The sequence below is a fragment of the Abrus precatorius genome, unplaced genomic scaffold, assembly GCF_003935025.1.
Source record: "Abrus precatorius isolate BTA unplaced genomic scaffold, Abrus_2018 Scaffold3, whole genome shotgun sequence".
Lineage (NCBI taxonomy): Eukaryota > Viridiplantae > Streptophyta > Magnoliopsida > Fabales > Fabaceae > Abrus > Abrus precatorius.
In genome coordinates, this window is record NW_020874373.1 from 35,936,024 (window position 1) to 35,948,053 (window position 12,030).

The 12,030-nt window shown below is 33.7% G+C and overlaps 3 protein-coding genes across 3 annotated transcripts; 1 reads left to right on the forward strand and 2 right to left on the reverse strand.

Annotated features, from left to right (window-relative positions):
- The first annotated feature begins 295 nt into the window (after positions 1–295).
- Positions 296–1,962, forward strand: LOC113863296 (bidirectional sugar transporter SWEET9-like). The gene is made up of 6 exons (XM_027496828.1): positions 296–344; positions 667–703; positions 807–1,017; positions 1,233–1,394; positions 1,535–1,654; positions 1,762–1,962. The coding sequence occupies exons 1-6, from the start codon at positions 296–298 to the stop codon at positions 1,960–1,962; spliced, it is 780 nt and encodes a 259-aa protein (XP_027352629.1).
- A 587-nt stretch (positions 1,963–2,549) lies between these two features.
- LOC113862600 (glycosyltransferase BC10) lies at positions 2,550–4,148 on the reverse strand. The gene is made up of 2 exons (XM_027495676.1): positions 3,576–4,148; positions 2,550–3,194 (listed from the first exon to the last, which is right to left on the reverse strand). The coding sequence occupies exons 1-2, from the start codon at positions 4,146–4,148 to the stop codon at positions 2,550–2,552; spliced, it is 1,218 nt and encodes a 405-aa protein (XP_027351477.1).
- Positions 4,149–5,988: 1,840 nt separating this feature from the next.
- Positions 5,989–11,393, reverse strand: LOC113861769 (plastidic glucose transporter 4-like). Its single transcript, XM_027494794.1, has 13 exons — positions 11,013–11,393; positions 10,467–10,578; positions 10,170–10,237; positions 9,723–9,855; positions 9,543–9,642; positions 9,344–9,456; positions 8,741–8,834; positions 8,137–8,290; positions 7,779–7,925; positions 7,618–7,691; positions 6,730–6,818; positions 6,515–6,629; positions 5,989–6,400 (listed from the first exon to the last, which is right to left on the reverse strand). Exons 1-13 carry the CDS (start codon positions 11,149–11,151, stop codon positions 6,191–6,193), a joined length of 1,548 nt encoding a protein of 515 aa, XP_027350595.1. The 5' UTR covers positions 11,152–11,393; the 3' UTR covers positions 5,989–6,190.
- Between the last annotated feature and the right edge of the window lie 637 nt (positions 11,394–12,030).

Here is a 12,030-nt window from a genome sequence, read left to right on the forward strand (position 1 = left end):
TGTTCAAAAACACATTATCTAGAATACCTAATAATCTTTCGAGATGGAAGGTGTCAAAAGTTATACACCTGATGGTTTTAGATATTTGGTTGGTATAGTGATAGTGCTCTCTTAGAAGAGGGAATTCCAAGGGAGAAAAATAAGATTACACGTGGCGAACAATGTCAGAAGTTATCCAATATATATATGGAACCAAGCAAGCTTGGTTGAAGCACGCATTGCCCTACTCATACAGCACAAAAGGCAAAGCTTACCACAAGACTAGGCTAGCAATTAAACGCTTCTATCTCTAAAAATGTTTTCATTTTCTGATCATGAGATGGTTTTGATCTTTGGTCTTCTAGGTATTAATTGGATTTATTAGTACAACTCTCATTCCAACCATTTGACTGCACCATTTTCAATGTCGAAGTCATCATGAAAACAATTTATGTTTAATTAATCTTTTTTTTTAGTTTTAATTCTAATGGGTCTAACAAAAAGACTAGCCTTCTTTGTTTTGTAACTTAACCATGCAGTGCATTTAAGGTTTTCATCACACGATAAGTGTAATGCATGTAATAGCAGTATCTTTTAATTTTGCCTACTACTGTTATTTATTTTTAACAATTTATTCTATTTTTATCTTTGTCCTTCTCTGATTCTCTCTGTTTTCTTTATCTATAGGTAACATCGTGTCATTCATGGTGTTCTTAGCACCCTTGTAAGTCCCATCTGAAACAAAAATAGTATCATAGTTTAGCACGAATACTACATACACCTTGAAATGGTGAAAAACTTTTAACCATCTCTCTTGTGTTTCCCAGGCCAACCTTCTATACAATCTACAAGAACAAATCATCAGAGGGGTTTCAATCAATCCCATATGTGGTTGCACTTCTTAGTGCATTGCTGCTGCTATATTATGGGTTCATAAAGACCAATGCCACTTTAATTATCACCATCAACTCTATTGGATGTTTTATAGAAGTTGCATACTTAACAATGTACATTATATATGCTCCCAAGAAGCAGAAGGTGAAACCAAGATGACAAATTTTCTTTTTCAACTCCTTTCTTCATTTCATTTTCCATTTTCTTCCCTAAATAACTCACACAAATTTCTTCAATTTAAAACCAGCTTTATTGCTGTTAAGAGTGTTATAAACTATACCATGGCAAGCTTATTATTTCCTAGATCATGAGCAAGGATAATTGCCGTGTGATTATAAATGTTTTGATGGATATTGCAGATTTCCACTTTGTTTATGATACTCATTCCTGACCTTGGAGGTTTTGGCTTGACCATGTTAATCACAAACTTTGCTGTGAAGGGCATCAACCGTGTTCATGCTGTTGGAATGATTTGCGCTATTTTTAACATTGCAGTGTTTGCTGCTCCTTTAAGCATCATGGTACCTACTATATATTCACATAACATAGATCTTGCATAGTTTGACACGCAATCTCCATGTTGACCAATTTCATTTATTAGCATCTTCTTGCATATATGAATAAAAAAATATTTAAAGTTAAATTTCTACATTAATTGCAGAGAAAGGTCATAAAAACCAAAAGTGTAGAGTTCATGCCATTTTCATTGTCCTTCTTTCTCACCATCTGCGCCACCATGTGGTTTTTCTATGGGCTCTTCGACAAGGATTACTACATTATGGTGAGGAACAACACACACACACACATGTAGTACTACTTCTACCTCCTAATTTTCTCTTGTATGTTTGAAAGCAAACTGATGAATCTGTTGTTTTGATGCATCATCAGCTGCCAAATGTGCTAGGATTTCTATTTGGCGTCTCTCAAATGATCTTATACACCCTATACAAGAATGCTGAGAAGAATATAGACACCGATTGTTCAAAGAAGCCAGAATGGGGGGGCACAGTGAACTCCACACAGCATAACTGCGATGGCAATAAACTCGACTTCCCTTCACTGGTGGAAATGAAAGAGGATCAAGTTTGAAGTTGATACGTATCTAAGGTCTAGAGTTGATGGACTACTATGTATATAGGCTTAGGATGAATGCTGAATAACTAATGTTTCGTGTCTCCTTATTGTACTGTACTAATAAGGACTATTGCCACTTGGCATGCATTGAGTATGCAATAGACTATATAGACTAATGAATATAGTTCTGGCTGAAGCAACAACGAGTATATATAATTGGATAATAGGAATTTGATAATAGTAGCATACAGGGAAGACTTGTCTAAATTACATTAGCCTTGAAGTTACATATTATTAGTGCATGGAACCTCTTAATAGGAATTTCTTTTAAATCAGTGGGGGCATAACAGTTCTTCCAGTGCAAGATCCCCAAGAGGGTTGGTTAGTCCTTGAAAGTAAGTTAATAGTGACAAATATCCAGTTTCCACCTATATATGACCCAGTCTATGATGTTGATAATTCCCAGATCTATGTCATAATATTAAAGTAGAATTATACATTGGTAAAACCAAGATAAATGCTAAATAAATATTCGTTTATTTGGGAACTCAATGAATTTCTAAACACACAAACATGAACAATCACAAGAATATAACATCTAATTAAGTATCAACACCAAACAACAAGGGAGACACTCGCAATAAAGGATTCAATGCGCTTGGATGAAACTTTCTTGCAAAAAGAAAGCACGTGTTGGTGGGGTTGCCATCATAAACACATGTTGATCCAAAACGAACGTGGTTTAAAGACTCATCTGTAATATCATGCCACCCAAATGTTCTAGGATGAGGGCCACGCCTTGACCAATCAACCAAAGTAAGGCTACGATTGGAGTTCAATTGAGGGTACATCGTATGCACAAAAGTTGGTAAATAATGCTCATCTGCATAGCATGGTGGATGACAATACTTCTGAAATATAGGATAATATTTGGTGTCAGATACAATGTGAATGGCAAGTTCACGATGCACTTCAAACCATTGAGACCCTTTTCTCCAATTGGTTAGGTTAATTGTAGGCCACATTTTTGGGCTGTATCTTCCTCTTGCATCTCTTCTTGGGTCATCAAATGAGCCTAAGAAGCTCATGCTTGAGTTCATGAGATAATCAAATATAGTTCTGAAGCCAAACAATGGAATGCAGGATTCTGAGAGCAGCACAAAACGTTGATTGGACAAGTCCATGAGTGCATTTGCCAGAAGACGTCTCTCAGCATCTATCATTGATGTTGTACCCCAGAACACTGCCTGCCATTGATAGAAAAGATTGCTTCATTCAAATTCATCCATTGAAAATTTGCTTAAGGAGCAATTCTTGCTTATACACAATTGATAATAAAGTTTATGATAAATCTATTTCAATATTATATTGAGCTTTTGATTGATCGTGATTATGTGACAAGTAAATTTGGTTTTAACGAAATTAAAATTAAACCGTTGACTATTTTTGACATATATACATAAATTAATCTAAACCACATATTTTTATTGAAATGTGTATTTTGCATTAGAAAGTGCAAAAATTGATTCTCCAACTATAAAACAAACAATCCCTGTATGCACAGTATTCATGCAGGAATTGTGATGACGGGGTTGAAGAGAAATGAAGATTAACAATAGCAAGCTAACCTGGCTAGGTACTTTTCTTCCATAGAACACAGAATCTTGAGGCACGGTTTCATTGAAAGAAGGATGTTGGTGCAAGTAAATGGAGTAAAAAGCATCATGGCCTTTGAAGAATTTCTCCCACAAGGGTGCCAGAGGGAGTGCACCTTTTGCCAAAAACATGAAAGCCACTTTTGGAACGGCCTTGTTAGAAAAATCTCGAGTCTTTGAAACCGTAGTTGCTTTGAGGAATAACTCTTGATCTGTCATGTTGTGCATGAGAGATATATTCAACCAAGCTCTGGTAGAGTTGGAGTTTATGTAATTTCCTGATGAATAAGAAAATACTTCCAATGGCAGTGATGGTGATTGTGGTGGGAGAGTTAAAGATAATGGATGTGACGATGGTAATGGTGGTGGAAACAAATCAGGCAATGTTGTGATTGGAGAGGTCACTGGATACAGAAAGCATAGAGTTGCAACTACTCCTAATGATATTCCAATTATAAAAAATATCAACTGACACACATTGTTTAGGTTCCTATATAAGAGACCAATAAATGGCATAACAACTAGCTGAGATGGTTTATGCTCCATCACGTACCAATTATCAATAGACTCTCAAATTAAAGAGCAAGAGATGAACGAGTTACTCATAAATTTAAATAAAAAAGAGATGAATAAGCTTCTTCATTCAATTATCCACGGTTGTGAACACCTTGAAGTTTGAACTCAAGATGGGGTGCATAGCCTTGAATTTCATTGCACTTCTCAACTCCTGTATCAGTTCTGAATGTACTTAGCAATTTGTAACCAATAATAATATCAGGCCTTACCTGAAGTATTCCTTGGTAAACGAGTAGCAATTTGTAACCAATAATAATATCAGGCCTTACCTGAAGTATTCCTTGGTAAATGAGTGTAACGTGTGTATTGAATGTAGAATAACCATAAGAAAAAAAAACCTTGAAAATTTGAGGTGTGCCTTTCTGATCAAGCAGAATTATTGGCTTGTTTCTTCCGTATAATCATGGATTTTAGATACTTTTTGTCACATGATAAGGAAGTGATTTTGGGCTTAATTTGATGCATTGCGTGAATAAAGTTTCAAGGAAAAGTAGATAGAGAAGATTTGGCATTTGCTAGCTTCTTGATTAATTACAGTTATTATTGGTATCATGATATTATTACTTACGTTTTCTCCTACTCAGCTTTACACGCTTTTCACCTGTGATAGCGTTACGTAAAATATATTTTTAGACAAAAGTAGAAAAGATTGGTATTTCTCTAATCTGTATTTCCAAAGGAAAATGGGAAGGATTCATTTAAATCTTTTTCTAATACAGGAATCTATTTGATTGTATTTATCTTTAAGTAATATTTTTATTTTATTATCAGAATCAGTATTAATATTGGAGGTGATACTATTAAAATCAGTGGTGATGTGTTGTATCTTTGACCAAACTAATTATGTTTAATTTAATTAGAAAGATTGCACCAAGATCTGTATAGATGTAATTTTAAAAAAATGGCACCAAATTCTGTATATATGTAACCCTTTCCCCTTACTTCATTAAAAAATTCAGAGTCAAATAATTTACTTGTGAAAATCTAGGCAAGTAAGTGCATTTGCATGCCTCCATTGTTATGTTTTATACCTAGTCTCTTGTAAGCTAGTGGGTTCATGCCACTTGAGGTGGACGGAAATTGAAAAAGTGGTTATTGTTTGGAGATAGTGTAATAGCTAATATCTATTATTACTCAGTACTTTCATAATAATATGCCTTGATTTTGCTTTCATTCTTCACATGATTAGTACTATGTTCAGAAAATAATTTATGGCAATATCTTCACATGAGATGAGAAAGAATGGCTCGACAAATCCAAAATAATCAATTTTAATTAAACTCTATTAAAAATGATTTGCTTCAAAGATTTATGCATTTTTTACTAACTCCATTATCATCAACTCACTAATGCAATTGTTCTACATGACAGGGAATTCTTAAAACGAGTTTGATTGGGGAGATTTTTACCAAGTGTTATTTTTAATCAAAAGATGCACAGAAATATTTCGAGATAATGATATGAGTCTTTAAAACTAAAATCATAAAAATATTTTCATTAAAAATTGAAATATTATTTTTAAACAAATTAAAAAATCATGTTAAATTTTTAAAACATGTCCAAAATATCTATCTTTTTTATGTTAACCTGTAACCACACAAAATATTAACTATGTAAGATTACACAAGCTTAAATGATCTCTTTATCTAAAATAATGTAGATAATTTAAATTCACAACTCTTTGTATACATATAAAAAATATTTTTTTTAAAATGACAGATAAAAATAGTATAAATTATATTTTGGAATTAATAAGGATCTAACTAAAAACTTAGTTAAACTATGTGATCTTTATTCAAAATTTTGTAGAAGTATAAAGGCCCCCATTGAAAAAGTTTTACATTAAAAGCACCTATTGAAAGATTTAGTAAAATAATAGTAACCAGCAGAGTAACTTAATAAGCAACAAAATAAAAAAGGATTGACATGTAAGATAAAACTAATGGCCACATCTAGTGTAAAAAAAATTAGTATATAAGGAACAAGAATTCTAAGAGCAGGACTAGAATTAATTAGACTGCGTGCATTTCTGAATTATTTTGAGTAGCAGGACTAAGTGCACGTTCTATTTCTTCCAGTGATCGACCCTTGGTTTCCACAACATTACCAGCTATGTACAGGACTGTAAGAAGACAAACTATTGAGAATCCCAAGTACACGATGCCAATGCCAATCTTGTTCACTACACTCAAGAAATAGAGCCCGATGACAAAGTTGGTGATCTGTAAGAATAATCAAATGAAATATTAATTTCTCATTTCATCGTTAGCATAATTTACAGCAACATAAAGGTAGGAATTACAGGTGACATTAGATTCCACAGTGAAGTAACTTACCCAATGCGTGCCTAATGACAAAGAAACTGCTTTTGCTCTGATTCTAGATGCAAATATCTCTGGTAGAAGGAGGGCAGGCACAGGACCAGCACCAAGAGAGAAGGATAAAACATAGCTGTTGAAAATTCATAGACCAGAGTCAAAAGAGAAATGAAAAACACATAACACAGACTTACTGACAAAATAACTTTTACTGACAAAATAAAATGACTTACAGAACAGTGCCAAAGACTGCAAGGGTGCCAGAGTATGGTGCAAGGACCTTCCAAGTAAAAGACACAAAAAGAAGCAACATAGAAGCAGCCTATGAAGACACAAAAATACTGGAAGTTTTAGAAAATGAATAGGTTATATCACACATGAAACAAAGTGAAGTTGTTGAGATAAAAAATTGTTTTCATTCTGAAAGAAAAATAGAAAGAGATATCATCTCATCTAAAAGGGAAGAGTTTTAAATTAGTTTGCTAAGAATTATCACTGGTTATTTTATGAGTTACATATAAGACACCCAATGAAGAAAACTAAGAGGTGACGGAGTAATAATTAAACATCATAACATTTATATAACTTGAACAGCTTACTTCTTTTCATTCATTCAAAATTAATTAGAAAAAATCAACATTGAAACCAAAAAAAGAAAACCATAAGAGAGATAGAGGTGAATAATTTTTTCTTGAAAAAATAGTGATTCCTTTGGTTAGAGCTCTCAAAATTTACGGTCCCAATCTTAAACAGGGGAGGTATGATACTATCTGCATAACCTTCCAATCCCATGTAGTGACCAAACGAGGGTATGACTATGATCTCTTAATGCATCTCTAACCAGTTTTGGATGCACTTGGTCTTCCCTCAAAGGTATTAAAATTAACAAAAATCAGCATACCATTCCAAGCTTAACAAGAACTGATATTTACAAGCAATCATCACACAGATAGATGCCAATTAAAGCTGCAATTTCAAAAGTAATGCAAGCCTATCACTGGTGCACTTCGGCAAGATCTATAGATAAAGTTAAAAGCATTTGAGACCTAAAGAACCCTAATCAAAAGCTCCATCATTTTGCTTAAGGCCTTAGACAAACATGAGTTGAAAGTAATTATTACCATTCCACTAAAGCTTGCAATAAGGAGACTTTTCCTTCCTTGTTTGTCCATCAAGGATGAAGCAACAGCTGTGCCTGCAACAAAATCAAACATCAGTAAGAAACAATATCGTGTTTGAGAAAATTCCATGATATCCAATTTTTGGAAAGAAAAATACTAACCAAAAACGTTGGATGCACCAACCAATGCACTTGCTGCAACATCAGAATCAATTCCAGCACTGCGGAAAACAGAAGTTGAATAATAGACGACAGCATTTATTCCAGCCAACTGCTGCAACAAGAAAAGTGTCCCCCCTACACTGACAACTGCAACAAGGAATGATTTATAGAAGTGCTACATCAATTCACTAAGCATTAATCAACTCGGGAACAAACTAAAAAGTTGATATCTGAGCAGTAAAACTACAACATAAACTGTAATGAGATTGTTAAGATATATTTCTCAGTAAAGATATATGAAGGCACAATGAATAGCTCTTCTTCACAAAACCTGGAATTAGAGTTAAGTTTGGAATACCTTTCCGATATCGGCTACTGAACAGATCAAGCCATCCTGCTTCGGGTTCAGAAGAACCTTGACTTGCTGCTGTCAACTCATGCATAACCAAAGCAACTCTTTCTTTTCCATATAGTGTTCTGACAGCCTTTTCAGCCTCAGAGATTTTCCCTTGCTGTAAAATAAAACTGTCATTTTGTCTGAAAACATACAATAAAATTATTGCAATTGCACTCAACTCTTAATGATATAATTCAAAAGAAAATAGATATCATATACATGTATATGTGTTCTGTTGAGACATTACAACATGACTGCCATAGCTCTAGAACTTCAACCCGATTAAAAGCTTTAATGATGTCTTTTAGAGATTTTAAACAGATCATAGGCTTTTCTTTGAAAAAGCTAATAGTTTATTTGCAAAGTTGTCATCATAAGAGACCATAATCCAATGGGTAGGTTTGTGAAATGAATAATAGAAAGCAATTGACGTGTCTAAAAATAGTAACTTTTTATAAGAAAAAAAAGAGTGATAATTCATGCTGCTTGTTTTTCAACAGTTGATTTCCTTGTTATGTGAATGTATTGTTCCATAAGCTGAGACAGCATAGTATAGCGGGACAACCTGGAAAAGCCACCTAGGACTTTCTGGAGAAATTGTCATTCCAAGTGCAAACAGAATAGATGGAACTACCGAAATTCCAAACATTGTCCGCCACCTGATAAAATTAAATGAGGGAGAAGAGGATACAAGTTAACAAACATACATTCACCGGGCCATTACCAGAATATGTATTCACAGTACAAAACAAATTTCAAGCGTTTTACCACCCTTAGTAAGTTAGTACAAGTGTAAGTGTGCAACAAATTAATAAGTAACCAACTAACAACAAATGATTCCAGATCCTCCAAGTAATAACGCTGCAGATGGTACTCTGGAGATCATGGCTGTCCATCAAAACTCTCTTGGAGTACTAGTAATAGGAGGAATAACTTTGCAAAATTATCTTCTAGGATAAATTTTTTTATCACTTCATTTATTTCTCATTCATGAGAGACATATCTCCACTTTCTTTCTCATAGAATGTTAACAATAGAAGAAGTCTTGTCCCTTCTAGAACTTTCACACTGAATATAGTCATTTCCATTTCAAATATCTATACTCTGGAAGATAAATGATTGACAAGAGGGTAAAGTGAAACAAGTCAAATAACTCAACAGTCAATACCATATAGGATTTTCTGCCAGAGGCAAACCAGCCAGTAGTGCTGCAAGAATCCCAATACATATAAAAAGTTGATTAGCAGATCCAAGTGCACCACGAATTTCAGTTGGAGAAATCTGTCCATTAGAAGGAATCACCATGTGGTTCATATAAAATATGTAAACGTTATCATGAAGGTTAAAATAATTTATAAAGGCGTCACCTCAGATATGTATAGTGGTACAATTGCAGATGCAACACCAATTCCTATACCAGCTAGCAAGCGACCAATGATCATTGTCTGAACACTCTGAGCAGTAGCACTGTAAATGTATTATAATTTAAGCATCAATAGCAAAAATACATAGAAGATCAAACCTTCTACTCAAGGATGATCACAGACCAAAGAAATCCTCCAATTGCTAGAGGGATTGCATCCAACTGAAAAGTCCTAGTCCGGCCAAATTTGTCAGCTAGTGATCCACCAGTAAATGAACCAACAGTAGCACCAGCAAGTAGTGCGCTGACAATCCATCCTGTTCATGGATTAAATCTCATCTCATAAGAATAAGATGAGGAAACAAGTGATGGATACTATTCAAGTGAAATTAGAATTCTGAGATACAAACTTTTCCAACATATAGACTCTTCAAAAGCGACCAAAAGTAATAAATAAATTCAGTTAAACTTCATGCCATAAAACTGAAGTTTTTTCTCACTTAATATGAATGTAACATTAACAAGCACAAAACCATGTTTGAATATATGCCTTGTACAACATAAAAACTCAAGCTAAAGAACAAGAAAGAGTATTTACTTTAACATCTACAATTTCTTTTCTGATAAGTACCTTGTAGCACAGTGTTTTGAGTGATTCCAAGATCCTTGGCAAGGTACTCAAGAGCCCCATTTACCACCCTACACCAAAGAGAGCATTGTCAGTGTTCCCCACCTATAATCAACGAAAATCAGAACCATAACAGGGAAAATTCAATGTAAGACTCCAGTATGTGTCTTGCATCCAATAACTTAAGACGTCAAGTAGTGGCTCGTGTCATTCACTTAAGTTAGATGGCAACATGAAGAATATGATATGCTGCAATATAATTACATTTATCTGCATACTAAATAAAGATGAAATCCATACCCAAGATGATAACCAAATAAAGTAGCTCCAAGGCAGGCAACACCAACATAGGGCAGAACGGTTCCAGAAGGCTTGCCCGTATTAGAGGGGACAAGATCCTCAACTTCTTCATCTGCAACCCAATTTTACTCTAACATTTGAGGGACATAAGCACATTCATAGCATTCACATCATAGATGTGATGTCAACAGCAAAGGATAATACATCAAAATAAACTCTAACTACGGAAATTCCAAAGCATATGACCATATTGATTAGTAGGAAGCAGCTAATTATCCGAGTCAACAATCTCAACAAAACGCTCATGAATGGAAATTCAGGTACACGGGAAGAACATTAATATAAAACAATAACATTGCTGCAGAGTTCAACCAAAAAATTGAACATTAAATAAGCAAACTCGCCACCAAAATGAGGCCAAGCAGGCATCCAGCAAACAACAAAACGAAGGGACCATAATGAAAAGCATGTCTTTGGCAAGCATTAAAGAAAATTCTGAGAATTGCTAATGAAGAAACAAAGTAAACTCAACATAAGACAAACTACCAGAGGCCTGAACCCTGAGTGATTTAGGCTTTGTAGAGGACCCAAAAATGGCAGCAAAACCCTTTCCTCTACTAGTCAACTGGGTTTCCATAATGAAGGAACCAGGTCTGAAACCACAGCAGCTGGTTCTACTAGACATGCTCACACTCTTCTCACTCTGAGACTCACTTCTTAATTCACCAAAACCCACAAACACCCTTTGTTTCTGAATTCACAAAACTTGAGAGTTGCATAATAACTGATTGAAAACTTCAATATCCAGAAAGTCAAAAAACACTTAAATTGTTAGGGGGAAATAGAAAAACACCAACCCAATAGGCAAAGCAGAATGGTTATCCAATCCAAATAACTGTGAAGGGAATCTACAAATCTAAGACACTCTTAAAATTTTGACAAGTCCGATAAAACTTAAACCGTGAAAGTTAAGGTTGAATTTACTGCATTAAAATGACGTGTGCTTCCACGTGGGAATGGCTTATTTTTCTATGCTGCTTTCTTGACGGCTTGATAGACTAGAACTTTATTTTCTTTTCCTTCTTTTTAATCTAAAACAAATTAAATTATTTTTCCATTTAATAATGAATACCCAAATAATTAATTAATAAATCAAATAAATAATTCGATTAAAATTTGAACCTAAATAAAATTATTTAGTTGACTCTTAAGATTATAATTGTAAGACATATTGATTCTTTTATTCATTTTTTTTTTCATTCTTAAGATTCACATTCATTTTCAAATGACTAATTATATATAATGATAAAAAAATAACTAAAAAATTAAATATTTTATTTAGATTCTTAAAGTGATTTTATTTTAAAAACAAATAAATTAAGTGAAAAGTTTTTTTAGGATCTGAATTGGATGTTTTCTTTCTTTAAATATGAATAGTTTTTTTTATTTATTCTCTTACCTTAAGAAAATTGTAACTTAAGCTTCGTAAATATTTTATTGTTATATAATTCATCTATTTGCCTTTCAATATTTCATTCATTATATGTCTTTTTTATTTAATTCC

Excerpts from the sequence above, each read along its gene's own strand:
- LOC113863296 (XM_027496828.1), top strand. The coding sequence starts at position 296 with ATGTTTTCATTTTCTGATCATGAGATGGTTTTGATCTTTGGTCTTCTA. Across the intron at positions 704-806 it reads ATGGTGTTCTTAGCACCCTT|GCCAACCTTCTATACAATCT; the intron begins GTAAGTCCCATC and ends TGTGTTTCCCAG. Across the intron at positions 1,655-1,761 it reads ACAAGGATTACTACATTATG|CTGCCAAATGTGCTAGGATT; the intron begins GTGAGGAACAAC and ends ATGCATCATCAG.
- LOC113861769 (XM_027494794.1), bottom strand. The coding sequence starts at position 11,151 with ATGTCTAGTAGAACCAGCTGCTGTGGTTTCAGACCTGGTTCCTTCATT. Across the intron at positions 10,579-11,012 it reads ACTCAGGGTTCAGGCCTCTG|ATGAAGAAGTTGAGGATCTT; the intron begins GTAGTTTGTCTT and ends ATTGGGTTGCAG. Across the intron at positions 6,630-6,729 it reads GCAGTCTTTGGCACTGTTCT|CTATGTTTTATCCTTCTCTC; the intron begins GTAAGTCATTTT and ends AATTTTCAACAG.
- LOC113862600 (XM_027495676.1), bottom strand. The coding sequence starts at position 4,148 with ATGGAGCATAAACCATCTCAGCTAGTTGTTATGCCATTTATTGGTCTC. Across the intron at positions 3,195-3,575 it reads GAAGAAAAGTACCTAGCCAG|GCAGTGTTCTGGGGTACAAC; the intron begins GTTAGCTTGCTA and ends TATCAATGGCAG.